The sequence below is a fragment of the Peromyscus eremicus genome, chromosome 15 (assembly GCF_949786415.1).
Source record: "Peromyscus eremicus chromosome 15, PerEre_H2_v1, whole genome shotgun sequence".
NCBI classification, from domain to species: domain Eukaryota; kingdom Metazoa; phylum Chordata; class Mammalia; order Rodentia; family Cricetidae; genus Peromyscus; species Peromyscus eremicus.
Window position 1 is genome coordinate 61,507,010 of NC_081431.1, and position 27,260 is coordinate 61,534,269.

The window sequence follows — 27,260 nt, forward strand, 5'->3', positions numbered from 1 at the left end:
AAATAATGAGCCCGATTTCAGGCTTGTTCAGAGTGGGGCTACAGTGGTGTGCTGGTTGGTTCTTTGTCAACTTTGACACAAATTAGAGTCACCTGAGAAGAGGAACCCTCAACTGAGAAAATGCCTCCATTGGGTTGGCCTATAGGTTAAGTCTGTGGGTCTTTTTCTTGATTAATGATTGATAGGGGAGAGCCCAGCCCACTGTGGATGGTGCCACCCCTGGGCAGGTGATCCTGGCTGGGTTTTATAAGATAAAAGGCTGAGCGAAGTGCTGAGGGCAAGCCAGTAAGTAGTGATCTGTGCTTCGGCTCCTGCCTCCAGGTTCTGCCCTGACTTCCGTCAGCGATGGACTGTAAGGTGGAAGGCAAAACAAACCCTTTCCTCCCAAAGCTGCATCTGGTCATGGTGCTTCATCTTAACAGTGGAAAGCTAACAGCAGAGACGTGGGGAGGGCTGCGGATGCAGGAGGTGGCTTCTTAGGAGAGAGATTGAAAGCACTGGCGTAGATGAGACACAGACACGGGTGCTCTCCCCCAGCACGCTCCCCCAGTCCATGGGGAGAGTAGCTCTAGCTTGTCTACGAGGGGGTACGGTTTCAGGCAGTGCTGTAGTTATGACAGTAATCATGGGCTAGCCCACAAGGACACAGAGTATGTAGAGTTCGAGGACAGAGTCTGGAATCAAACCCCACAGCGTTGATTCCTCTCCACCACTAACTGGCAGATATGACTAAATGGTAAGTTATTAAACCGCCTGATTCTCCTCCTCTTTGTAAAACAGATCATAACAGGGTCTCCTCGTGTGTTTGTTGGAGGGATTCAATGAAATTATGCACACCGAGTTGGTGCAATATTAGCAAATGCTCATTTCAAAAATGTGTATTTGGGGTGGGATAGCACATCATCCCAGTTTCCAGCTTCTGTTGGTGGGTCTTAAATAGGTCTGCATCCCTGATACCCCTCAACGGTGCAGAAATCTGAGGTCCACAGTTATTCCAGATGATTAATCAAGTGGAGTTGGGGGTAGGGCAAAACTCCCAGTTCTTGGGGGCTGGAGAGATGGCTCAGAGGTCAAGAGTACTGGCTCCTCCAGAAGAACTGGGTTAGGTTCCCGGCACCCAAATGGCAGCTCACAACCATCTGTAACTCCACTTCCAAAGGATCTGACACCGGCATCTGGCCTCCAACGGCACCAGGCCTGCCAGTGGTGTGCGGACACATGCAGCCCTGCCTCACAGTACCACAGCTTTTCTTGAACACGCAGACCCCCCCGGCTGGATCTGACAAGGGCTCTGGCCCGTCAGGATTCCCTGTGAGAAAGGAGTCAAGGTTAAAAGCATGTCTTTCATCCTCTGACACTGAGTCAGGGAAGTGAGCCATTCATAACTTCAAGGCTTTCACAACCTGCACAGTGTAGCTAGGGATCTGCACAGCACACAGCACGGGTCCAGGCCCTGTTCCTGGCCCCATGGGCAAGACCAGGCAGTTCCTGTGCTTTGTGGCTTACCCTTTAGAAGTTTAAAACCTGCCACCGAAGCTCCTCCACGCCCCCTCCCTTCCCAGGGCCAACTGATGTCACTACTGTTGATTATTCAGTGTCATGGTTCTAACTAGATGCTCAAGGCAGCCAGGCCCCCAGGCCCCCTCCCTCTGAGACTCAAAGGCTTCAGTTGGGACTTTTCCCTGCAGAGGCTGCTCAATCGCTCTACTGGGTATGATCTTTGCAGATTTCTTTTCACCCCCTGGACCCTGCCTGCAATCTCAGATTTGCTGATCCTTACTCCTGGCTTCCTTCTGAGTTTAGATCCATTTGGCAGGCGGGGGTGGATGCAAAAGATGATAGTGTAACCAGGAGTCAGGAGGCTTTGAAAGTAATGAGCTGTGATAGAACAAGTTACTTCCATCAGTTTTTTTTTTCCACCTGTAAAATGGGCCCAATACCTGCTTTCAAGATCATAGAGTGGCCTGAGTGAAGTATGGCTATCAAAGGCACTCTGAAGAGCTCTATTTAGAGCATCAGCTTTCACGGTGTTTGAAATAGCATGGAGCAATATTCCAAGAATGCAGAGTCCCTGAGAGAGCTTTCTTCCTCATCTCTGGCATCCCATGTGCTGTGCACAAGAAGGGGCTTGTGCTACTTTCTGGGAGGCTCGAGCCTGGTGTGGAAAGGCTGTTATTAGCTATGCTTCAGATCACACATTTTGAGTACTGTACCACCCTTGTGGTAACACTGAAGAGCTCTGTGGGTGACCCCAAGGACACGGTGTGGTCGCAGAGGGTCTGAGGCCTGCGTTTCCTGAATGTTAGACCGCTCCATTGTACCTGGAGGTTGACTTTATTAAAAAAACTGGGAGGGGTTTTCTAGCTGGACGAAGAAGGTGGGGTGCTCTGGATGGCCTGGGGGTTACCAAAAGCCCCCTCTGAGCATCTGTCGCACCAACATCAGACATGGAAGCTGATGATACCAGCATCCTTGGCTTGAACCACTGTCTCTGGGGAAAATCTTCCTGCTTCATGAAGAGTGCTGTGGGCAAAGCTAAGTCCTACCTTTAGTCTCATGCCAGAGAGAGTGCCCCCAACTCCTAGCAAATTCTCCGTAGTCCTCACCCCAGTCTCTAGCCTGCGGTCTGCCTTGACTTGCCTTTCTCCTAGGAAGGGGGAGCTAGCAGTAGTGAAGGTTCTGGGTTGAGGCACCAGTCCAGGGATGCTGCTGTCTACTGGCTTCTCTTTGGGAGGATGGAACTGAACTAAGCCACAATCTAAAGCCCCTGGGCACTGGCAGATTTGGCTAAGGAGGGGGCAGAAGGTTCCTCACAAAGTAACCACTGCTTAAAATGGAGTCTGCAGCTCCATGTCTGAGGTGGGGGGACTCTAGCCTTTTGCCAGCCTGAGCTTCTTGAGCCCAGGACTATTTCAGAAGTATAAGAACAGCCACAGAAACTTGGGTCATGATACCCCACTCAGCCCCTCTCCAGGCCATCCCTGGGGTCCACAGGCCATCGGACTCTGTAAATGTGGTTGATGCTTTTCAAAGTGTCAGCATCTGAATACTGTGCAATCATTTCCTGGGGCTCCAGGCTCCCTTGCATTTAAAGATGCCAGAATATCCACCAAATAACCTCATCCTAGCTAATGTATGGTAGGTACATCACGGTGACTCCGAGCAAACAGACCCTAGGGTCACAGATCTGCTTTGACCCTATCATACATGGCCTATTTACATGACTCTAAGCTTTGGCTTCCTCACCCAGGAAATGGAATTAATGGTCTCTGTTGAATGTTTTAGTGGCCGACTGCGTGCCATCACCCAGCACATACAGTTGTTGCTCCAACAATGGTAACCCAAACTGCTGTCAGACCAACGGAGGTCTGGAAGTTGCAGAGACGTTCATTCTCTGACGTCTTGTAAGGATCCAGTCCCGAGTAAGAAGAGTGCTCCTTCTAGCCTGCCTAGAGACAGGAGGATTAAGTATAGGAATGCCTTAATGCCAAGCGCCTTCTTCACCAGACTGCCAGGAAGATGTGCAAATAACCTGGTGCTGTCTGCAGCTCTTTGAAGGTGATGGTCTATGGATGGAAGAGTGGGTCTGCTCCACCCTGCATCGCTCCGCTGGGGACTTGCAAGTGCTTATTAGACCCTGCGGTTTCCTCTGGCCTTTTCAAGTTAAAGTGGTGCTTCTTCTCCAGGCAGGCCAGATAATGATTTCCACCTCCAGTTACTTCTTTAACCACTGAGTGACCTAGCTCCTGGGGAGGGGGAAGGATAGTGGGGTGGGATGATGGAGTAGATGGGAAAGAAGAAGTTGTGAAGGGATACACACACCTTTACTCCAAAGCTGTCAGTGTAGTAAGTGTGAAAGGCTGCTTCCAGAAGGAGGTAGAAAGGGTAGAGGGAATTGCCCCCCCCCTCAGGTCCATCCTGGCTGGTCCCTATCCCCCGGCATCCCCACAGGGGTCCTTGGCACTCCGCTGGGGGTGGGGTGGGGTGAATGGCAGCCAGCAGGGTTTTGGGGAACCTTGCGAGAGGAAGTGGCTTTAGAACTGCACAGAGCAGTACAGGAAAGGAGGCGCTGGGAGAGGGAGGTGTAGGGGTGGCTCGTCAGCACCAGGCGGGGCGGGGAGCCAGCGGGCGGGCACAGCGCTCAGGACCGCAGATGCTGCCGGAGAGAGAGGCGCACGGACCCCCGAGCCCCGGGTTGTGCGGGCGCCTGGAGCCCCAGCGAAGGAAGCAAGCGCAGGCCCGCCCTGCCTGGTAACCGTGGCCTACCAGCACCAACCAGCAGCAGCACCTGAGCACAGAACCTCAAGAGCCCCTCCTACAGCCCCAGCCCAGCAGTCCGATGAGCTCTCAGACACGGGCGGGGCCCAATGACCGTGGACAGCAGCAGGAGCAGTGGGTACTGCAGCCTGGACGAGGAACTGGAAGACTGCTTCTTCACTGCTAAGACCACCTTTTTCAGGAATGTACAGAGCAAACACCCTTCCAAGGTAAACCCGATGACTCCAAGCGCCTTCAGGGGAGGAAATAAGCTCCGTGGTCTACTCGGGGAAACTGGCATCCTCCCTCCCCCAGGCGGCAGAGCCATGTGCTGGTAGAGTGGCTTGGGGGGGGGGGGCTGCTCTCTAGGACGTGGGGAGCTCGCTGGTTCATGGGTGGCTGCCTGTTCACCAGTGCCTGAATGGGTAACTGAGCACCTTCTCTGTCTCGTCCCCCTCCGAATTTGAGTTGACAGCTTGTAGATGGGAAAGAGATGGAACCCAGGCCCTCAGCAGATAAATACAAGTTGAGACTTCCGTGTTGTGTGTGGCTAGACACCATTTTCAAACCTAGTCTAGCAACTTTGCAGAAGTCCAGAGGGCTTTCAGAAACAGACCTCTTGCCTGGGCTGCCGTCATAGGACCATTTTTAGCTCCTGAGTAGGCTTGGGTAATGTCATCTAAAGGGGCTGTGTGTTTCTTAAACATGCTGGCCCGTGGATACCCAGCATGGCTGGTCCTCCAGCAGTCCTCTCCTGGGTGCCCCAGAGCCACACCAGCTGCCATAAGCAACCAGTTCCAGGACCTTCGAGAGGCTACCTCGAAGGGCCGGTTTGTAGACAGATGTGAATGGTTAAGTTTCACAGGTGTACGGCAAGGGCAAGCTCATCATTAACCCAATGGTCCTTCACCAAATGGAGTTACCGCAGAACTTCCGTAAAGCCTGACTTGGTGCCTCCTTTGTGAATAATAGTTCACCTTGCCGGCAGGCCCTGCCTTGGCCGAGTTCTGACTCGGGCAACTGTGCCGAGCTTTCCCTGATTGAGATGACCCCCCCAGAACCTAAAGACGACTTGCTTATGTCGAAGGAAGCAACTAAAACAGATCCATGGAGCCAAGTACTTGATTTGGAGGTGGGGGACAGTAGTTCCTTCTGTGGCTAGGTAGGCCTCCGGCAGAGAAAAACATCACTGCAGAGGGGAAGTGTCCCACCCTCTCTTGGGGTTCTTGCTCCATTGTGAGCCCCTCCCCCAGCCTGGAGCAGTGGTTCACAGTGGTAACTACAAGCAGACCTGGGAGATGTAGAAAATACTGTCAGGGCCTGGGAAATGTGAAGAGCTTTCTAGGTCATTCTGATAGGCAACTGATGTTTTATTGCTTTAGCAAGTTATGTTGCTGCCTGGGAAGGAAATGGTTCCTGTTTTTAAACCAAGTGGAGCTTCTGCCTTGCGTCTCACTACCAGGCTGGTCCCAGGGGGTGGGGGTTTTGCATAACTGGGGTGTAAGAACGCCTTTACTCGGTCATTGAAAAAGGTGATTGTTTCTGGTATTCTTAGGGAGAAATGGAAATACCATTACTAGAAAATGGCTGGGATGGGGCTAGGAAGGGGGGAATGGTTTTCTCTCTCCATTCCCACCTCTCCCTGTGGAGATGGCTTGCTCCAAGCTCAGGCATCTCTCCATTCCTCCCACCCCTTCCCAGCATTGCTCCAGAAGACGCTCGCTGTCCTTTACTTGGTTTCTTGAGTCCATTACATCTTGGGTCCCTTGCATGTTTTTTTACCATTGTGCCAGTGTCTGTACTCACAATCAGGACAGGTATCCCCTCTAAGAAACTCACTTTCTGGAAAACATGATGCCAGACAAGACAATAAGGGGTAAACTACTCCGGGGAAGGAAGGGAGGTGTCCTGACCCAGCTCAGCCTTGAACATTCAGGACTGTGGTCAGAGGCGGAGAACTTTTCTCAGCTGTAGTCTGTCTGTCTAGCCTTTGGCACCCAGCTCACTCAGGGGAGGCGCGGAGCTGGGTGACTCGGCTCTAACGTGGCCCCCCGGCTCTGCAGAGGTGTGTAGAACCAGCTCACAGCTGAGGATGCGCGCTCCAAACATTTATGATTTTTCGTCAGTAGTATTTTATTCTGTTTTCTCCTTTAGTAAATTTCCCGGCTCTACTTTCTCTCTTAAGAGTCACTCTGGAAAGAGTTTCAGGGTGAACTGCCGCATCTTAACCCCATTGTGACCCCTAAGCAAATCTTTCTCTCCTGCTCAAAGAGAAATAGCATTTTAGCTCCTGAGAGAATTTTTTTTCCCTTGTCTCCAAGGGAAGGAGTGTGTGTGTGTTTCCTTGTCACTCAGAGACTTAGGTCCCCTGGGGAAGGCCAAGGCTCTTCTATAAATAGCCTTGTCAGAACAACCCATGTCAGCTGCTTGGTGTGCTTGGTGGAACCGAACCACAGGAAAAGTCCCTCTGCTCCTGGGTGCTGTCCCCTCGGAGCTGTCCCTGGCTAATCTCAAAGCAGTCACATGGGGCCTCTCTCCAGCCCCTGTGGTGGAAGTGGGAGATGTGAGGGAGCGTCTCCCCTTTCTACAGAGGAGGGCTGGAGACAGTAGGGCCTGGGCCCACCTGCTCTTTCCTCTGCGGACATGGTGGCTGCCTGGGGCAATGTGTTATATTTGAATCAGGCTAGGGACCTTTTGAGTCACACTAGTTGGTTTCAGAATGCTGACGGGTACTCTCTGGATACCTCCCTCTTGACTGAGCACAGTTTGTGTGTTCTGGGTCTTGTGTGTCAAAATGGGCCTTCTGAGGGTTTGAAGGAAAGCCAGCCCAGGAGCTCAGGTAGTCCGTAGTGTTTTACACAGTTACCCTAGCTAAAATGGTGGAATGTCTGCATGTTCAACAGACCCAGAGCCTCAGGACTCTGGGACCCCAGCAGGGCATCATGGTGGGTGTTCTGAGGAGACACAAAGCCTCTCCTTGAACAATGCCAGCGGGAGAGAATGAGGTGAGAAAGGCCAGAGGACTTCACCAGGCCCTACATCTCTATCTGGTCCTCTTCCTGCTTGGTGGGTGACAGGACAGACAGGCTTTGTATTCTCTGGAAAGACCTAAACCGCCACAGACTGGATAAGGCTTTGCCATCCCTCCAAGGCACCCTAGTCCAGGGGACCTTAACTCTGTGTACAGTGGCAGGTCACTGAAATCTATTGATTGTTTAACACTTAACTTTCGGGGTTTATCCTAAAATGGAAAGACTTTACTAGCTGAAAAACACTCCTGGTGTGTTTTCTCTGTGGATGTGGCGAGCAGGGGCTGACTCTCTTTATGATTAGGATTATATCTGAGCACACTGCTCCCCAGCACCCCCAACACTTGGCTTCCTGTGGACTGCCTTGAAACCCTTGGCTTCTTTATATTAAGGCAAACACCAGAAGCAGGCTACAGGGTCCTCTACACCTCCTGGTTCCATCCCTTGTTTCTTCCATTGCTCTTTGCCTGCACCGGGACCCATGGTGCCCCGGGAACAGCAGGCAGCTCCCGAGATGAGCTCAGCAGCACACCCGGGCCTCAGGCACAGTTTCTGCCCCTGACCACCTTCCCATTTGAGAAAACACTAAAAACAAGCTTGCTCCAAACCTGGAGCAATACAAATAAGTCAGGACTCTGGGCTGGACCGTTACGAAGGCAGATGTGCACTACCTGTGAGCCGTTGCGTTCAGTTCCCATATCTTCTTTCATCGTCTGCAGTCAGGATGGATTAGCTCTCGGGACAAACTACCCCTAGTTTTCAGTCCCTGAGTATAAATAAGTTTATTTCCAATTACAGAGAATTAAACTAGTAGCAGTCAGGAGACTGGGAGCTCGGGAGGCTTTTATGAGCCAGGGCTCATAAAAATAATTTGTAAAATTATTTTTTAAAAAATAATTTCATGCTGGGCAGTGGTGGCACACGCCTTTAATCCCAGCACTCGGGAGGCAGAGCCAGGTGGGTCTTTGTGAGTTCGAGGCCAGCCTGGTCTACAGAGCGAGATCTAGACAGGCACCAAAACTACACAGAGAAACCCTGTCTCAAAAAAAACAAAAAATAAAAATAAAAAAAATAATTTCATAAGTGAGTACAATATTTACATAATTTTCATCCCTCCCTGTCCCCACTCCATCCCTTCCCGTGATCCCCATTTTCTCTCAGGCTAATGACCTCTTCTTTGTTGCCATCTACAAACATACACACACACACACACACACACACACACACACACACACACACACACACATATATATATATCCCGCTGGGTCCATTTACTGTTCATATGTGCATTTGTTTAGGACTGACCACTTGGGAATGGGTAGCCTATGGGGCACTGGTCCCTGGAGAAGACAATTTTTCTTTCTCTCAACAGCCATTAATTGCCTTCATGTAGGAGTGGGGCCTTCTAAGATGTCCCCCATCCATTTGGCATATCAGTTGGTGTTATCATTGTACAGGTCTTGTTTAGGCAGATCATATTTTGAGATTTCATGAGTGCAATATATATTTCATGTGTTCGTATACATTGGCACACTCTCCCAGCAGAGGCCTTGGACTTCTGGTTCTCACAATCTTTCCATCTAATCTTCCCCATGCCCCTGGATCCTTAGGTCTAGGGGTTGTAGATGTATCAACTGTGGCTGGGCACCCCACAGCCTACTGTTCCCTGCATTTTCACTGACTGTGATGTTTGTAGTGCTCTCCATCTGCTGCAAAAAGAGTCATCTTTAATGAGAGGAGAAAGCTACACTTATCTGTGGTATAAGGGTACATTCTAGAATGCCGTTTATAGATGACACTGATTCAGCAAGAGGGTGTTACCTCCAAGTTCTGGGAGGCGACCAAGGCAATAGCAATGCTCTATATCATTTTCACCAAGGCAACAGCAATGCTCTATATCATTTTGGGAGTCTCTTCAACTTCCTTCACCAACAACTCAAAGCGAGATGTCCCGTGCCTGGCAGTGGGGTTTTGTTAGAGAGTCTACGGCTCTTGCAGAGAGCATTATGACCCAAGTGACATAACTTCACTGTATATTTATGTGTATACATATAGACTTAAATATATTGTGTATATATATTTTAAAATATAATTTTTTCCTATTTCTTGTTTTGTTTTGCTTTTTTTGTTTTTGTGTGGTTTGTTCTTTGTTTTTGTTTGAAACAGGGTTTCCCTGTGTAGCCCTGGCTATCCTGGAAGTCACTTGGTAGATCAGGCTGACCTCAAACTCACAGATCTACCTGCCTCTGCCTCCCAAGTGCTGGGATTAAAGGCGTGTGCTGCCACCGCCCAGCCCAAATAATTTGTTTTTTATACCCATTTGACATCGGCTGGAACTGTCACCAGGCCACACCTAACCACGAGGAAAACTGGGACAGGGAGTGTGTGTGAAAGCCTTAGCTGTTTCTCCCATGCTCCTCCTGCCTTCCTCTCTGAACCTTGGAACCTCTGTTCACGCTTTCTCAGTAAAAAGTGTGACCTCTGACCCCCTTCTGCCTGGGAGCCCTGGTGAGGACAGATGACTTTAATCTCCATATTTAACACTTCTCTGGGCCTCTGAAGTGGTTGAGGAGGGGGGTGGGGGGGTGCCACCTGCATGAGGATTACTCTTTGAGCCAGTTTTTGGAAATAGATACTTGGCCTCTGAATCTTTGCAGGTAGGACCCTAGAACTGCATTAATATTCTCCTCAGGTGACTTTCAGATAACTCTGAAGTCTAGGAGGCACCTATTCAGGAAATACATACCATTTCAGGGATTTCTCCGGGAGGAATGCAATCTGAGTACCTACCACAGATTCCCTAGAAGTTCCTAGGCTGGAAACTAATTGTAAGTCATTTTTACCTTACTGGTAAAATAATTTATGCCCAGTCAACCAGATCAGCAGATAGAACAGCAGAGTCAGGCACCCTGGGCCCCCGCTCACAGGCTCCCTGGGCCCCCGCTCACAGGCTCCCTGGGCCCCCCTCACAGGCTCCCTGGGCCCCCCTCACAGGCTCCCTGGGCCCCCCTCACAGGCACCCTGGGCCCCCCTCACAGGCTCCCTGGGCCCCGCTCACAGGCTCCCTGGGTACCGCTCACAGGCTCCCTGGGCCCCCCTCACAGGCTCCCTGGGCCCCCCTCACAGGCTCCCTGGGCCCCCCTCACAGGCTCCCTGGGCCCCGCTCACAGGCACCCTGGGTTCCCCTCACAGGCTCCCTGGGCCCCCCTCACAGGCTCCCTGGGTACCGCTCACAGGCACCCTGGGTCCCACTCACAGGCTCCCTGGGCCCCCCTCACAGGCTCCCTGGGCCCCGCTCACAGGCACCCTGGGTTCCCCTCACAGGCTCCCTGGGCCCCCCTCACAGGCTCCCTGGGCCCCCCTCACAGGCTCCCTGGGCCCCGCTCACAGGCACCCTGGGTCCCACTCACAGGCTCCCTGGGCCCCCCTCACAGGCTCCCTGGGCCCCCCTCACAGGCTCCCTGGGCCCCCCTCACAGGCTCCCTGGGCCCCCCTCACAGGCACCCTGGGCCCCCCTCACAGGCTCCCTGGGCTCCCCTCACAGGCTCCCCTTTAATCTCATCACAGCGTGCTGTGCTTATCTCCCGGCCATGGGAACCTTGTGACAGCCTTTGAGATCTTTCCTAGCACCTGGGCTGACAGGATGGTGGCCAGAACTGTCAGCAGAGTCCTGCTCATCCCAGCCCTGGCCACTGACTGAGGCAGCAGCCAAGTCACTCAGGCTCAGGGCCTTCATCTGGTCCTTCCCAGCATGTGCACCTGTGGTGTAAGTCAGCCTTTAGTTTGCTTCTGCGAAAGCCTCACCTCTATTTCTGTGGGAATTAGACCCTTCTTCCCTCCTCGGTCTGAGAGGGAACCTAGATTGTGAGCCCCTAATTGTTTAAGTTGTAAGGATTCCTGCTAAAGTGAGATCGGGAAGAGGACCTGAATGCTGGCATGGGTTCTTTCTTCCAGAACCACCTGGCCTAAGCCATCCTGCCCACTCTCAGAACTGGGGCCAGGCCACCCCTTGCTCTGTGTGCCAGCGCCCCCCTCCGGATCCTCTTTCTTTGTAAGATTAGACTGCTTGTATTGACTGAGCTGGGTTTTACCAGTTTCCATTTATGGAACATCTAACATCTACCTCCGCACACAGTTTAGGAAGAAAGATTCTGAGCCCTTGTTTCTTACCGTCAGGCTGTGCTCTGGATTGAGCTCTCCAGAACATAAGAAACTTAACAAGCCCAGCCTGGGAGGCTTCCTTCTCCTCTCAACTTGTCAGGTAACCCCGATCTGTAGACGATGTGGCCCTGGGAGCTTCCTGTGTGGAAACCCCAGACCTGCCTTTATCTGGGGTCTCTGTTTCCTCTCCTCATGGCTCAGTCTACCCTTATGGAAGCTGAGGGACCGAACCTGACAGCCCTCGGCCCACATGCTGGAGAAAGACTCAGGCTCCGGGTGAGGGGACTCAGGGAGGACTGTACACCCACCAGCAGGCAGCAGAGCGTCAGTGTGTCCCAGCGGCTGTACAAGGCCCGAGATGCCCCTCTCCTAGCAAGCGTGAGCACGCTGGGTTGGAATTGGCTCGCCACTGAAGTCCCTTTGCCTCTGTCCTGTGCTTCTTTACCACCTTGGAACATCTGATCTATGTCCAGTTGGGAGCCACAACCCGAGCAGGAGCCTGGTCATAGGAAAGGAGGCTGAATCTGGAGGGTTCAGGATGGGGCCCAGCTTGCTTAGGAACTAGATTGACCCCTAACATGTTTGAAGTATGGAATGGAAGAGAAATTCACAACTTTATGCAAACAATGTAAACCCACATAAAGGCCTCCAGATCTCCACGCTCTTTGAATCGTCTTTTACTTTCCATTATTGATTGATTTTGCAGCACTGGGGAGCGAACCCAGGGCCTGCGCATACCAGGCAGGCACTGTATCAGTGGCGCTATAGTGAAATACACATAAAATTTACCATCAACGACTCCTAAATGTACATACGGTTCTGGAGCATGCCATGATATTCAACTATCACCACATCCATTTCTGGAACTTTAGCAGGCTAAACCTGGGGCCCTGTGCATGATAAGCAGATGCCTTACTGCTGGGTCCCTGGCCCCAATCCTTTACCCAAACTGAAACTCCGTACCTGTTTAATTACTCTAGGAACTGAGGATGAGTGGACTCTACCAGGGTGTGTCTTCTCGGGTCCAGCTTATCCCACTGAGCATAGTGTTTTCAAGGTTTACCCACGGGACAGCATTGCCAGAATTTTCCTCCTTTTCAAGGCTAAAAAGTATTGCACTGTAGGTCTGGACCACATTTTACACATCTACTCTCCTGCCAGTGGACCCTCAGGTGCCTTCTTCCTGTGTTGTTCAGCCTGCTTTCGTTTGCTAAGCCCTAGGTGATTCTAGGTCAGTCTTTTGACAAATCACTATACTGTCTCCACAGTCCCTTCACTAATTTACATTCACCGTTGAGGTGGCTGATCTTGCTTGTTAACCTGGCACACCTCAGTTGAGAATTGCCTCCATCAGATTGGCCTAGATACAAGACTTGGGGTATTTTCTTGATTGCTCGTTGGTGTTGTCCACTGTGGGCAGTGCCATCTCTAGGCAGGCGGGTCTGGGCTGTATAAGAAAGGCAGCCAAGCTGGGCGGCGGTGGTGGCACACGCCTTTAATCCCAGCACCCGGGAGGCAGAGGCAGGAGGATCTCCGTGAGTTCAAGGCCCACCTGGTCTACAGAGTGAGTTCCAGGAAAGGGGCAAAGCTACACAGAGAAACCCTGTCTCAAGAAAGCAAGAAAGGAAAGGCAGCCAAACACTAGTCTAGAAGCACGCCAGTGAGCAGTGCTCCTCTGTGGTTTCTGCTTCAGCTCCTGCCTTGGGTGCCTGCCTTGGTCCCCCTGATGATGGATCGTAACCTGTAAGCCAAAATAAACTCCTTCCTCCCCAAGTTGGTTTGGTCAGTGTTTTATCACAGCAGCAGGGAGCCAATTAGGATGGCCGTTTACTCCTGGACGGAGTCCACATCCAACAATGTGTACCTCAGAAACAGTCAATGCGAATAAAGTGGAGTTTGGTTGTGATTTTGATGTTTCCCCCAACACTTTGTGATACTAGGCATACTTCATGTGCTTATTGAACATTTATATTTTCTTGAAGAAATGCCTGCTCGAGCTCTTTCCATTTTCGACCAGATTGTTCACATTTTTGTTGAGTTGCTGGAGGTCTTTATATATCTGTATACCAACCCTTTATCAGTCACTGGCCATGGATTCTTATTATTTATTTTGCAACGAGCAACATGAACGAATGGATTAATGTGGGTGTGTGTACATGTAAGTACACATGCAAGTGTGTGCGTGTGGAGGTCAGGTCGATGGCGGGTGTCTGTCTTGGTTTCTGGCTGGCCAGTGAGAGCTCCAAGGGTCACCTGTCTCTGCAAGTGCTACAGTTATATAGGTGCCACTGAGCCCGGCCTTGCCCTGGGTGCTGGGGATCTGAACTCAGGTCTCATGTCTTCACAGCAGGCACTTTCCTGACCAGACCATCTCCCCAGCCCAGGCTGCTTAAACACAGGGTGTTAACATAGCTGTTATGCTGATGAGATCACCAATTAGAGCTTTCAACAGATTTTTTATGGAAGATAAGACCTGTCAGTCACAAAAGTACTTAGGACTTTGGAAAACCATGATGTAGCCTGTCAGGGGTCCAGGTTAACGGAAAGAGAACTCTCAGACTGGGTCAGCCCCCACTGACCCAGCTTTCTTTTGTCTTGCCAGACTAATCACTGCTGTAGCTGGTTCTGTGGCCACAGACCAGCTGAGGGTTGCCAGTTTTCACTGTACTTACAACAAGTGAGGCATTTCGAGGCATGCCTTCTCCATTATGCTACACAACAAATTGTGTGTACAAACTACAATTCATAAGCCTCCATGAAATTGACTTTCTGATATTTGCAGAATTGAAAGCAAAGGCCAATCTGTGGCCTAATATGGACGGTGTGATCCAGAGGCAAAGCACAGGTACTCTGGGTGTAGCACTCAAGTTATTTGAGGGGTCAATAATGCCGTGAAGCCCCCAGAGCAGTGCCTGGAGCTGGGGCTCCCCAGGCCTTCTGTATAGAGCTACTGTCCTCTGGTCCTGAACAAGTCAGGTGGGTTGCTCCTGCAGATTCAAAAGAGAGACGGGAGTGGTGGGGGACATGCTGGTCCTCTGGGATCTTCACCAAGATGACTCTTGTCACATTGCTGCTCATTAGGGCTTCCTGAAAGCCAGTCACTGATGTCCAATTGCTCTGAGCCCTTTTGTGTCATAGTGCTTGTATTTCTGCCTTCCTTCTTTGTATGATATGTGGGCTCCCAGAGATAGGGGTCACACCAGTCTGTTTCATCTCCCAGAGTACCTTTGCTAGTCTTCAACCCAGAGGTATGTCAGTTGGTTCCTGTCGGTAGGTTCCTGTCGGTAGGTTCCTGTCGGTCGGTTCCTGTCTGTCGGTTCCTGTCCATTGGTCCCTGCCAGCTGACTGCTGCCATCTGTCTCTGGAGACTTCATTCTCTTTCCAGTTTCTCACCCACTTCCTGTATCCTGTGTCTCCACTGCCCACTCTGGAGCCACTTGGGTCCCACACGTCTCTGCTCAGGCATGGCTCTGTGATGGAGCCCCTGCCCACTCTGCTGCTTGTGACCCATTGGAGAGCACAGTCTAGGAATTTCTAGTCCTTTTATTTTGGGAGCCATGGTCAGGTAACAAATGGACAGGAATGAACCCTTATACTGCCATGGATAGGACAGAGGAACCATTCTAGAACATGCATCTCACTGAAGAGTCCTCTTTGTATTTGGTGGAGGCTGTCACAAAGGGACCTGTCCTGTGCTTGTATATTGATCAGGGCATTTTAAACATGGCCTGGACAGATGGGTGTCTGCCCTTCCCCAACCCCAGGTTCCCATTTAGGGCAAGTGCAACAGAAACTCGGGCTGGGCCTGGAGGGCCTCTGCATGGCCCTTTGTTTGGTTGGTGCCTGCAGCTCTCTCCCTGGCTGGGGCTTAGAGCTCTCCACGCAGGGGTCCGACAGTTGTTGCTGACGAGGGAGAGGAAATGAAGAGCTCTTTGAGCTTGGCTGAGGCGAGGTCTGGCTGATACAAAGAGAAAGCAGGTAGCAAGACCGAGCAGAGCCGCGGAGGGGAGGCGTGGCTCTTGCTCCTCTGGACCACGGTTACTGACGCAATTCAGAGGGACCCAGCTGTCCTGCAGGCCTTCAGCCCCACACCCAGTTCTCTGAAAGAGAGGAGGAAGCAGTGATGAAAGCCCTCCCTATCTTGTATACAACCTAGCCCTGTGGTGGGCCTTCGTTTCTCTGGTTCACTTCATGATTTGGCAGATGAGGAAACTAGGACTGAGAGGGGAAGTGGCCTGTCGTAGGTCACAGGTCATTTGGTGGTATTGTATTCCTTCTTATCAGCAAGCTACCAAGAGGTAGGCCAGCCCAAGTCTGAAGCCCCAGGCAGCCCACATGCTCTTGGCAGTGAACCCTTAGGATGCAGGGCAGAGTGAGGTGCTCTCAGGCCTGGCTGCGTGGGATCCATGGCTAGTGGACTCTATGCTGGGACTCTTCTCCAGCTGCTTTAGCCTCCCTGACACCTCATCAGCAGGTGTTTTTCTCTGCTACCTCCTTGGAGGTCAACTACTTGTTAGCTGAGCCCAGCAGTGGGTACCAGCGAAACTTAAGCATCCAGCATAAAGTCTGTCTCATCCAGGGAATACTGGGTTAATGGATGTGAGATATCCTGTAAACAACACAATCAGTGTGCTCCTAAGCAAAGGCTGAATGAAGCCACACAGGCTCTGAACGTTCCTCCGTGGGTCCTTGCAGTGCGGATTTAACATCTGCCAGCAGCTGCAGCGATCTGTGACATACGGTAACCTCCAGCTTTGCTGCACGAGGCATCTGAGGCTTGGAGACTCTGGACTGGTGTTGGAGAGTGAGGCCCTGAGCCCGTGTGCCTCACCACCCACTCTCATCCGTGCGTCAGCCTCCTCTGCCTCCTGTCAGGAAGGGAGGAGAGCTCCGGGGAAATGGCCAAGCCTTTGCCTATAGAGTTTCCATTAAGTGAGAGTGGAGTTAGAGCAGGCCACAACTGGTGGTGTGAGGAGATTGACAGGAAACAGTAGGACGGTGTTAACTTGACAGAAGTCAGAATCTCCTGGAAGATGAGCTTCTGGGCATACCGGGGTGGGGGTGGGGGATCTTGATAACCGTAATTGGGATGGGAAGGCCCATCGCTGGGTGGCACCACTCCCCGATTAAAGGATTCTGGTCTCTCTGGAGGGGTACACCTTCAATCCTAGACCCAGGAGGCTGAAGCAGGTGGATTTCTGTGAGCCTGGCCTCATAGTGAGTTCCAGGCCAGCCAGGCCAGGGCTACCCTGTCTTAAGAATGATGGTGATGATGATGATGATGATGATGATGATGATGATGATGATGATGATAGAGAAGCAAACTGAGCACTGGTGTGTGAGTGCCATTCATGGTTCTGTCCTGACTATGGATGCAATACACACACGGTCCCTCAAGCCCCTGCCGCGTGACTCCCCCATTGCGACTGACTATGGCCTGGAACTGCAAGCCAGAACAACCCTTTCTTCCTCAAGTTGCTTTTGTCAGGCTGCTTTATTACATCAGCAGGAAGAAAAAAAAAAACACACAGGAAGCATGACTTAGAGAGAGACTGGATAGAAGGGCATATGCTTTCCTTCACTGGAGAATTGAAATGTCCCACATACGATACATTCAGGGTCCAGAGGATGAGAGACCACCCTGGGCACCATACGGAGGACATGGAACCAAGGGGAGGGAGGTGTGTGTATTCTAGGGAGGGAAATTGCGCAAGCATCACTGTGGAGCAAACTACCACTCATGGGCACATTGCACAAAGCGAGCTTCCCTGCTCATAGGTACATTGCACAAAGCAAGTTTTCTTGGGCCACAGCTGCCCTCATTCTGTGGCTGCCTCTGTGTTACAAGGGTGGAGGCGAATAGATGCAACAGACCGTGGCCTCCGAAGCCCAGTGTGTGCTACCTGAACCTCCATAGAAAATGTCTGCCCGCTGCCTGTGTTGAGAAAGGAATGAATGAACTCGAAGGATGTATGGCTAAGCTAGGATAAGTGGTCAAGGACAGTGAGAAATGAAGTTGGTTTAGATGAAAAGGCTTGTTTTTCCTGGAGTGAAAATGACAATATAGCGCCCCTGGTTGGGTTTGGTAATTTCTAAAACACCTTTGAACCCACTGACTCCCTTAATTTGACTTTTATGTCAATCCTGAGTGATAAAGGGTTTGTTTTGATCCCAAATTTATAGAAGAAACCAAGATTTGGAGGTTCTCCGATTCTCTCAAGGTTACAAAATTGGGAGTGGGAGTCCAAAGCCAAATACACACTGTCCATCCCCCAGGTGCTTACCGAGCCCTACTATGTGCTGAGCAGGGCCAAGGCTCTGGGATTCCATGATGGACAAGACGGGCATGATGACTTCACTCACAGAATGCAGACTACATTTAAGTCCCAGACCCACCACAGCTCCTTAGAGAAGCAGAGACCCTTGCCCCTTGCAGCCAGGGAGGGACCAGCGAAAGCTCTTGAGCAAGGGTTCCTTATCTTCTTCGTGCCCAGTGCTGATGGGCACTGAAGGAATGAAGTCATATAGCCCTGGTCGGGAAGGAGCTTCCATCCAGGAGAGACAGGGAACCAGCACTGGAGGTGAGTGGAAGCAGGAAGTAGATAAACTCTAGAAGGCATGGCTGTCGAGAAGCTTAGCCGTAGTCTGGCTGTGGCTCACTTTCTCCAACTGTAGGTAGGTGCGGTGATGGTAACTTTCTTCATGTACTTGCTGTGGAGGGGAGTGGGCGTATACATGGCAGTACGTGGCGGTGGTGATGAAGGAGCATGATCACCACCATCATCACTCAGGCAGCAGTGGTTAGGGAAGCCTGGCCAGGGAAAGAGACTGCAGGTAGGAAGACAGGAGCCGGATGATGCAAGGCATGGGCCAGGAGAACATGCGGACACATTTGAAAAGAGGGGAGTGAAATGCTGAGCAGACCCGAGGTGCGTGTGGTTCAAGTCTGAGAGCGGACACACTCTTCCTCTGCCTACCTGTCACTCTGGCAACTTCACTGGAGATTTCTTGGTCTGTCCAGGACCCAGCTGGGGATTAGAGGCGACAGTCCCCACAGGGAGCTGTCCTCCTTAGAGTAGAGTAACAAACCGAGGACTCCCTGTTTGTCATTGATTACAATGCAGAACCGGCCAGAGTGGTGGTGCTGCCTTAGAGATAAAACACAGCCCAATTTGACTTAGGGTAAATCTGCTCTGTGCTGGGGTTGTTGAACGTGTTTTGCTTTATTTGGTTTTGAGATACAGTCTTGACAGCTCATTACATAGACCAGGCTGGCCTTGAATTTGCCCTGATCCTGCCTCTGCCTTCTGAGTGCTGGGATTGCAGCAGGTACATGCCATCACTCCCGGCCCATTCAGGGTTTGTTTTGTTTTGTTTTTTTGAAACAGAGTTTCTCTGTGTAGTTTTGGTGCCTATCCTGGATCTCGCTCTGTAGACCAGGCTGGCCTTGAACTCACAGAGATCCGCCTGGCTCTGCCTCCCAAGTGCTGGGATTAAACGTGTGTGCCACCACCGCCCGGCTAAGGGTATTTTAACAGAGATGTTAGAGAATCATGCTGGGGAGGGGCAGCTGTGCTCCTCACTAGCACACAGCCTCTGCCATAACTTCAAGAGTTTAGAGTGGTTACAGCCTTTGGCATGGCTTAGGACAGGAGACAGAGCAGCTTTTCAGCAGTACCCTGGACGAGCTAGGCATACTAAAACAGCTCAGCCAATGCTGGCCGGGTTCAGCCAGAGTGATTCATTCCATGTCAGACATCCTGAGATGGACAAACGCTGAGAGACACCTGACAGGCTAATACCTAGATTTACTAATACATAAGAGCTCCCCATCCTGTGTGGATATTCCAGCACCCCAAGACACAAGTGCCATCTTCCTGCCTTCTGACTTTGTGCCGGTCATCAGAGAGACAATTCTTTCACTTTGAGGGCTTGAGAATCTGTAAGGTGAACAGAAATCAGAGTCTGCCTCATCCTTGGAAAAAATTACTGAGTTGTTGACTTGTTCACACAGTGGATACTGCCTTTTAAGTAAAGCGTGGGGGCAGCATTTATCTTTTGGTCCCAAAATATTAGCTTTGTAGCAGGATGGAATTCTTGGGAGGGTCTCTCACAGTTTCTAAACCCTGAAACATGTTGAAATCACCTGAGAGATTTCTAAAAATCCTTGTTCCTGGGCTACATCCCAGACCAATAAAATTAGCACTCTCTGGGGAGAAAGTTCAGGAAACTATATTTCTAGAAAATCCCCAGATGACTCCAATGTGCTCAGACGCTTAAGAACCCAGAGTCTAGAATCTCTGGTGTTTCCCAGGCTGGTGGTGGATTTTGAGCTCTTGGACAGGGCTCACTGGTTGGCCTACTTGAAATGATTCATTCCATCTGTAGGTTAGGTCTTGCCTGGCAGGTTCAGTGTGGGCAGCAGCCAGCATGAACTGGGTGCTGACATTTGGTGCTGACATTCTATGGGAAGGTTCACAGCATTGGCCACACACAGGCTGCTGGCACTCCTAGGTAGAGGGAGCTCACCTACACACTCGAAGGCCAATGCTGAGGTCAGGGATGCTGTCTTCTGCCTCTGTCTGGAAGGTACTCAGGGTACGTACTTGCATCATTTCCCAGGCTTGTGGGAAGGGAAGAGAATAGAGGGGTTGATGTAATGAATAAAAGTAGAACAGGAAGAAGAAACCTAAGGCCAAGGCAGCTGTGACTCACTGTGGTCCAAAGTAGGCGTGGAAACAGGCCTTCGGCAGCCACAACATAGCTGCTTTTTCAACAAGGAAGTGGCTGGAGGTTGGCTGAAAACTGAGACCTTCCAAGGGGCTTCTGGAGTTTTATATCACTTCACTCTTTTTTTTTTTATAGATGAATATGAGAATGTGCTAGGGATGACAGTCTGCCTGCCTTAGAGATGGGCAGAATGAAGTATAAAACAGCAGCCATACAGCTGCTCTTTTGGGCTGGAAATGAGAGGGCCACAGCCAGGTACATCTGGTCTGTAGGTACATGCCCAGCGTATGGAGACTGGGAATGGAGAGTCCCAGAAGTGAGGACAAGTGAGAGACTCCAGTTTGGAAGTCCCCGGATGAACGAGTCAACAATAAATGAAGACAGCCTGTGAGGCTCACGTGGCTTATTCACATCAAGCAATCAGGAGAGGTGCCAGCAAGGTCCAATTCAGTGATCTAAGAGGGCATCCTGGTAGGCCCCAACATCTGCCAGCACCCTCCCACTCCAGGTGTTAGAAGTCCCTCCTTGCCAGCTTCGCAGAGGATACAAGACCCACTGGGACCCCTAGAGCTGGACGCACTGATCAGGCCAGCTTAGATGAGCGTCCCACAAGTGGGGTCTTGATTTCCCAGCTGTTCATCCCAGGCCTGCAGTGTTCAAATGCAGTGACCATTACTGGCGTGGTGGATCAGGGAGCTGATCCCTGCAGCAGAAAGGCTGCCCCAGGGTGACCACATGGTCAGCTGAGAACTCCAGGCTTAGGTGGACTTCATTCTCATTCACACTTGGCCACTCACTAGCAGTGGGGCACAGGCACAGGGGGCGTGTGTGTGTGTGTGTGTGTGTGTGTGTGTGTGTGACAATAGAAAGAACACAGGTAGTATGTCAGAGAAGGCATGTGAAACACCCAGCACGGTGATGTTGCCATCAGGAGCCAGGGTGAAGAGTGCATAGGGAGCAGACTATGGAAAGTGCCTTAATGAAAGAGGATGTTGCTTCGCTTCTGTGGAGCGCTGGGAAGGTGGAGCCATGGGCTCAGCAGTGCCCACTTCCCCCGGCACCCGTGGAGTCTGCAGTTCCCTGTGCTCTCTGGGATCAGAGTGTGGGAGGATGCATTGACACGCTGTCCATGTGATGAAACCCCGAAAACGGGTGTGTTGAAGGGGAAGGTCAGGGGCGATCTCTGGTGGTGGCAGTGGCAGTGTGATGTGGGACCCGTTGTAAAATTCCCCCAACCAAACCCAAGAGCAGGTATCAGATGATGTCAAAGCCATCTCCCTCTGGGTACCAGAGGTGACCAAACTGGCCCTAAGTCTGCTGGATTTCTAAGATCGGGATAATTCTGGGAGAATTTTCACCCACCAGCTCCCATAACCTAAGCCACTCAGGGCAGCATGAAGACAAAACTGGGAAGTGACAGTGACTACAAGAGAAACCCAGAGAACTGATTGAAAAAGACGGTGTATCTCTCAGAATCCACCGTGTACCGCACTGCGAGGGCTGTGGACTCCACTCAAACTGCATTCCTCTGTCTTCCTGGAGTTGGGAAGGGGAAAATGGGACTATATGAGGAGAATAAATGCAGCATGGTGATGCAGAGAGGACATAGCAGGACAGGTGTGGGGTTGCTGGTCTGTTCTGCACATGGTGAGGGTGTCAGGCCAGTTGGTAAATGCCTTGGTCTTGATGTTCCCACCTAAAAAATGGGGGTAGTGAGTCATCACACAGTTTGGGTCTGTGAGATGCAAAGATGGCTGAGTACTTAAGTGTACAGAGGTACTCAGTAAATGCTGACTGTCCCTAATAGAGGGGACTACAGCCCCCCTGTCCCTACCAGTTCATTCATTTAACAAACATACCTTCACCTGTTATGAGCAAAGCTTATTGGCCCCTGACATGAGCTCTGAACTGGAGGGCAGGTGCCCTTGCTTCCTGATTCTGAGAGTTACAAGCTTCTAACATGCATTCATACTTCTCTGCAGCATTATCATTATTTCGTTGAGACAGACCATGTCTTCATACCTTTCATCTACGAGCACCTTTCCCATAGCAAACATGATCACATGACGTTCTACCCACTCACCGAGTTCATAGCCAGTGCTCGTGCGGCGCACACTGGCGTTGGTTTCCCAGCCAGTCTGGGGGTAGGCAGTATTCCCATTTCAAAGGCAGTGAAGCTGAGGCTGAGAGCGATCCGTGTGGCTGGCCCCTTACTGTTCTTATGCTGGCACTGATTTCTTAGCCAGAGAGGCCTTTGCGAGGTAAGCTTACTGCCCTTCGTATCCTGAGAGCCCCCGTGACACCCCACTTCTCTCTCCGCTCCAGAATGTCTGTAAGGCAGTGGAGGAGACACAGCACCCGCCCACGCTACAGGAGATCAAGCAGAAGATTGACAGCTATAACAGCCGGGAGAAGCACTGCCTGGGCATGAAGTTGGTAAGCAGGGCCTGCCACTCCCTACCCAGCATCCCTTCTGCCTCGCGCCCCACCTCTCTGCCTGGCTGTCTTCTCTGCCTGGGCATGAAGTTGGTAAGCAGGGCCTGCCCCTCCTGAGCCAGCATCCCTTCTGTCCCCTCTCCCCACAGAAGTGACTCCCTTACAGCTCACTCTCCTTTGTCCAGGCCCAGCTTTCTGTGGCCTCGGGGACCCCGAGAAATAGAATGGGTTTTAGAATAAGACTCCAGATACAATCTCTGTTCCATTCACGCTCGGGGAAAAGCTTAACCTCTCCTGACTTCAATGTAAGAGGTCTTTAGGGGATTAAATGACAGGGTCCAAGGGCTTGGGGGCTTGGTCCCCAGGAAGCCCTTGGCCAGGGGAATTCTGCAAGAGAAGTGGAGTGTGAGTGGTGAGCACCCCTGACCTTGCACAGGGTCAGAGAGGCTGTCTTTAAGGGGTGATGCTAGAAGAACCCTGCCCCCTGCTGGAGACTGGCAGCAACTGGCTCTTGGGGGCTTCCAAGTCACACAGGTGCCCCGGAAAACAGATTTTAGTCGGAGGCCCCGGAGTTTGGTGGGCGGGACCTCTGAGGACCTTGACGCCCCTGCTTAGCTCTGAGGTAGAGAGGTGCCCGCAGACTCTGCCTTTAGAGTGAGGACTCCACAAGAGCAATTGGCACCTGTCTGGTAGAGAGGGTTTGGGGCAGCCAGCCTAAACTTCCTGTGAAGGAAGCCTCAGCAGCCCCAGCAATCTCCTCTGGTAACCGGACTCCAGACCTCCTGGCCCTGGAGAAGAGGGGAGTGTCTGACCTCCAGCAGACTCAGGAGGAACTCAGACAGGCTGGCTGGAACGGCCCCCATCAGGGCTTCCGTAGTTCACAGCCTCGAGCGGCAGGCGGAGTCACCCAGACGTGCCTCCCACTCGCAGAGTGAAGACGGTACCTACACGGGCTTCATCAAAGTGCATCTGAAACTGCGACGGCCCGTGACGGTGCCTGCTGGGATCCGGCCGCAGTCCATCTACGATGCCATCAAGGAGGTGAACCCCGCAGCCACCACCGACAAGCGGACATCCTTCTACCTGCCACTCGACGCCATCAAGCAGCTGCACATCAGCAGCACCACCACTGTCAGCGAGGTCATCCAGGGGCTGCTCAAGAAGTTCATGGTTGTGGACAACCCGCAGAAGTTTGCACTCTTTAAGCGGATCCACAAAGATGGACAAGGTAGGAGAGCGCTCCCACCCTTCCCCCAGTCTGCCAGTGCCCACACGGTCAGCAACCCACTGCGAGCCCCGGGTGGGAAGTGTGGGCTTCCAGGCCACAGGGCTACGGCCATCTACATGGTGTTAGGATTCGTGGAAGAGCCACGCGTGGCAGCTGGGCAGGGAAACTAGCAGAGAGCCTGATCAGGCAGCGCATGCCTACCACTGTCCAATGCATGCCTTCACTGCAAAGACACGCTCTGGGCTCCTAACGTTTACAATGAGGAGTCCACCCATTGTTCTGCTTCCTTTGGAAGATGACGTCAATGGAGGCAGGGCCTCGGGAATGCCAGGCAAGAATGGAAGGCTTCTGAGCTACCGGTGGTGTCCTGTCAGGTTCATGCCCATTAGAAGAACATGTCCATTCCCAGTTATCTGCTCCAACCTGTGCATTTCCAGCCCACCCCACCAAGCCCGGACCCTGTCCTATCCTTCTCATAGCTTGTGAGATGGCACCCAACCCTCCATTCTGTTTCCAGTGCTCTTCCAGAAACTCTCCATTGCTGACTGCCCTCTCTACCTGCGTCTGCTCGCTGGGCCTGACACCGAGGTCCTCAGCTTTGTGCTCAAGGAGAACGAAACCGGGGAGGTAGAGGTATGTCTGGACCCTTCGTAAAGACCAGCTCGCTCCCGGTGGGGAAAGAAGGGGGCCGCTGTCCTCACAGCGCAGCGTAGGTGAGGGCAGTGGTCCGGCTAGAGAGCTGTGGAGAGTGCTGGGCCACAGGCTGTGTTTACCCCGGGAGAATCGATGGGACCCATCACAATGAAGCAAGTTATAACCTGCACATGGCCAAGTCTGTAGAAAGCATTTCACTTGCTTTATGGAAATGGGGCTGGGGGTATATGGGGGTGTGGGAGGGGGAGTCACACACTGAGAAACTCTATTTGGGCCCAGGCTGGTTTTGCCCCAGGCTGGCCTGAGCACAGCAATTTCCAACTGGGTTCTGCTGGGCATAGGCAGTTTTTGAACCATTTTTCTCTCCTAAAATGAGGACTTCCTTTCTCCAAGGGGCACTAACCAGTGTCAGTCTCCTGGCAAAAATGGGGTAAAATCAGGCAGTAAGCCGCCAGGCCCAGGGTACTTGGGATGTGATCTTCATGGTACAGAAAGAGGAGGGTCTAAGTGTTTATCACACTGTTCGGTGGAGGTTGAGCATGAGCAGGATTTTTTTTTGGGGGGGGGAGGGGGTGAGTCAGAGGAGATCTGAGGATCTCATTTCAACCAGGACATCTTAGTGTGGTCTTGAGTCTGCAGCAGAGTCTGTTAGGAAAAGTGAGCCACTGAGAGCCTGTGAGCTCTGTGGGCCTATGGGCCTGGGGTTGGGAGAGCCGGAGTCCAGCTCTAGTCCCCACTGTGCGGCTGCTGGCTCCATGGCTGTGGTTTTCTTACCTTCTCCCCCATGGAGTGTGAGGTTAATGCAGGTACTCCATAAATACTCCCCTGTGCTCCAGGAGTGTGGGGGTTAGAGCAGGTACTCCATAAATACTCCCCTGTGCTCCAGGAGTGTGGGAGTTAGAGCAGGTACTCCATAAATACTCCACTGTGCTCCAGGAGTGTGGGGGTTAGAGCAAGTACTCCATAAATACTCCCTTGTGCTCTAGGAGTGTGGGGATTAGAGCAGGTACTCCATAAATACTCCCCTGTGCTCCAGGAACTTGGAGTCTAATCCTTCTCCATGTGGAGGTAGCCTGGCCAGCTACAGCCGACTGACAGGTGGTGGTACACTGGCTCATGAGGAGGTGGGTGGGGTTTGGTGCCTGACGTCCACAGCTAGTGTGAGGTGTCCTCCTGCCTCTGGAGAGCACAGCCAGCACCAAAGAGAAGCCCTCAGCTGCTGCTGCCTTCCCATAAAAACAGGGCGTGTGGACTAGGATCTCCATGAGTGCCGGGATTTGACCGTTTGTGGCTGATGTGACGTCATGTATAGTACAGATGCCATTCATGGTACCTGCGTGTTCAAAGGGTGTGGGGCCAGCTCCACTGATGTAAACCGGAGACAGCGGCAGGGCCCTTGGGTCATGTCACCTTCTAACCATTTCCCCTTCTTCTCTCCGCCTCCTCCTCACTGCCTCACAGTGGGACGCCTTTTCCATTCCTGAACTCCAGAACTTCCTAACTATCCTGGAAAAAGAGGAGCAGGACAAAATCCACCAAGTGCAGAAAAAGTACAACCAATTCCGGCAGAAACTGGAAGAGGCGTTACGAGAGTCGCAAGGGAAGCCTGGGTAACCAGCCTCCTTCCTGTCCTCAGTGCCCGCCGGTTTATTTTATTATTTTGCAACAGACACTTATTTTCAAGACACCTCTGGGTCCACCTGTGCCTGCCCAGCAGTTAACAGATGCGGCACAAAGTGTCTGTGCAGGGTTCGATTCCTGCCAACCCACCGCGCCATGACTCTGGAGAGGTTCCGTCTGGATCAGAACTCAAGGAACGAACAGTTTCTCCTGCTCGATCTGCTGGCCTTTCACAAACCAAATAGTTGCCTCTCTGGTCACCAAACTCCAACCAATCACACCAGCCGGCAAAAAGCAAAGAAAGGTTTTAGAACCCTGTGTTCCTTCTCTGGATTTAGTTCTTCAGTTCCTCTTCCTTGCCACCACAGTGTCTTTATTTATGGGTCAAATATGGGATATTCATTCGGCGATGTCCTTGAAAGCAGGAAATGCTCATGAAAGGACTGCCCTCCTTGCCCCAGGTGCCTCCTCTTCACTAGGACTCGACACTCAGGGTTAGCCTGAGATGTCAGAGGCTACAGCCCGGACCAGGCCCTGTCTGTCACGCCACGGCCTGTGCACATGAAAACCCAAAGGCAAATCCGTCCATCTGTGTGGTATTTCAGCATGTCTTTGTCCGACGATGTTTGTTATGTTAGACTTCGAGTTTAATGTTGTTGTCCTCCTCACGGGTCTCTACCAAAGGGAAACCGGCCACTTAACAATTTTAGTCTCCTGCTGAGTCACCAGGAAGTCCTGCAGAGAAGCGCATCCAAGCTGTCTACAGCCTGCCTGCAACTAGGAAGCAGTGGGGGCCTGGACTCCTGGGTCTACTCCTCTGGCCTCCAGCTCGGCCTCCATCCTCTCCAGCTGGAGTAGCAGCCTTGATTACACACAGTGGGAGGGTTCTTTCTGTTGCAAAGCATGGGCTGCTACAGCACAGCAGTCAGCAAACCTCCCTGGTGACTCAGTGCCTTTTGTTTTCCGAGAGAGGAGCAGGACATGTTGGCTTACAGCTCTCCTGCTGGCTTGACCCTGGCAGGAAGTGGACAGTGGTGGTGTAGAGATACGGACAGGGGATTCCTCAAAGTACAGGGTGATGATCACACACCTCTTGGCCATCAAGCTTCCTGATCAGGCTCTGATTTCGAAGATGTCATATTATT

At 51.9% G+C, this 27,260-nt stretch overlaps 1 protein-coding gene across 1 annotated transcript; it reads left to right on the forward strand.

Moving 5' to 3' along the window:
• The first annotated feature begins 4,188 nt into the window (after window positions 1-4,188).
• Rassf5 (Ras association domain family member 5) lies at window positions 4,189-26,992 on the forward strand. Its single transcript, XM_059280501.1, has 5 exons — window positions 4,189-4,487; window positions 22,503-22,613; window positions 23,544-23,841; window positions 24,359-24,474; window positions 25,957-26,992. The coding sequence occupies exons 1-5, from the start codon at window positions 4,368-4,370 to the stop codon at window positions 26,107-26,109; spliced, it is 798 nt and encodes a 265-aa protein (XP_059136484.1). The 5' UTR covers window positions 4,189-4,367; the 3' UTR covers window positions 26,110-26,992.
• The last annotated feature ends 268 nt before the right edge of the window (window positions 26,993-27,260 follow it).

What these genes read in the sequence shown, in the direction of transcription:
- Rassf5 (XM_059280501.1), top strand. Translation starts at nt 4,368, where the DNA reads ATGACCGTGGACAGCAGCAGGAGCAGTGGGTACTGCAGCCTGGACGAG. An exon ending in AGAGCAAACACCCTTCCAAG is followed by an intron (nt 4,488 to 22,502) that starts GTAAACCCGATG and finishes TCTCCGCTCCAG; the next exon opens with AATGTCTGTAAGGCAGTGGA. An exon ending in GATCCACAAAGATGGACAAG is followed by an intron (nt 23,842 to 24,358) that starts GTAGGAGAGCGC and finishes TTCTGTTTCCAG; the next exon opens with TGCTCTTCCAGAAACTCTCC.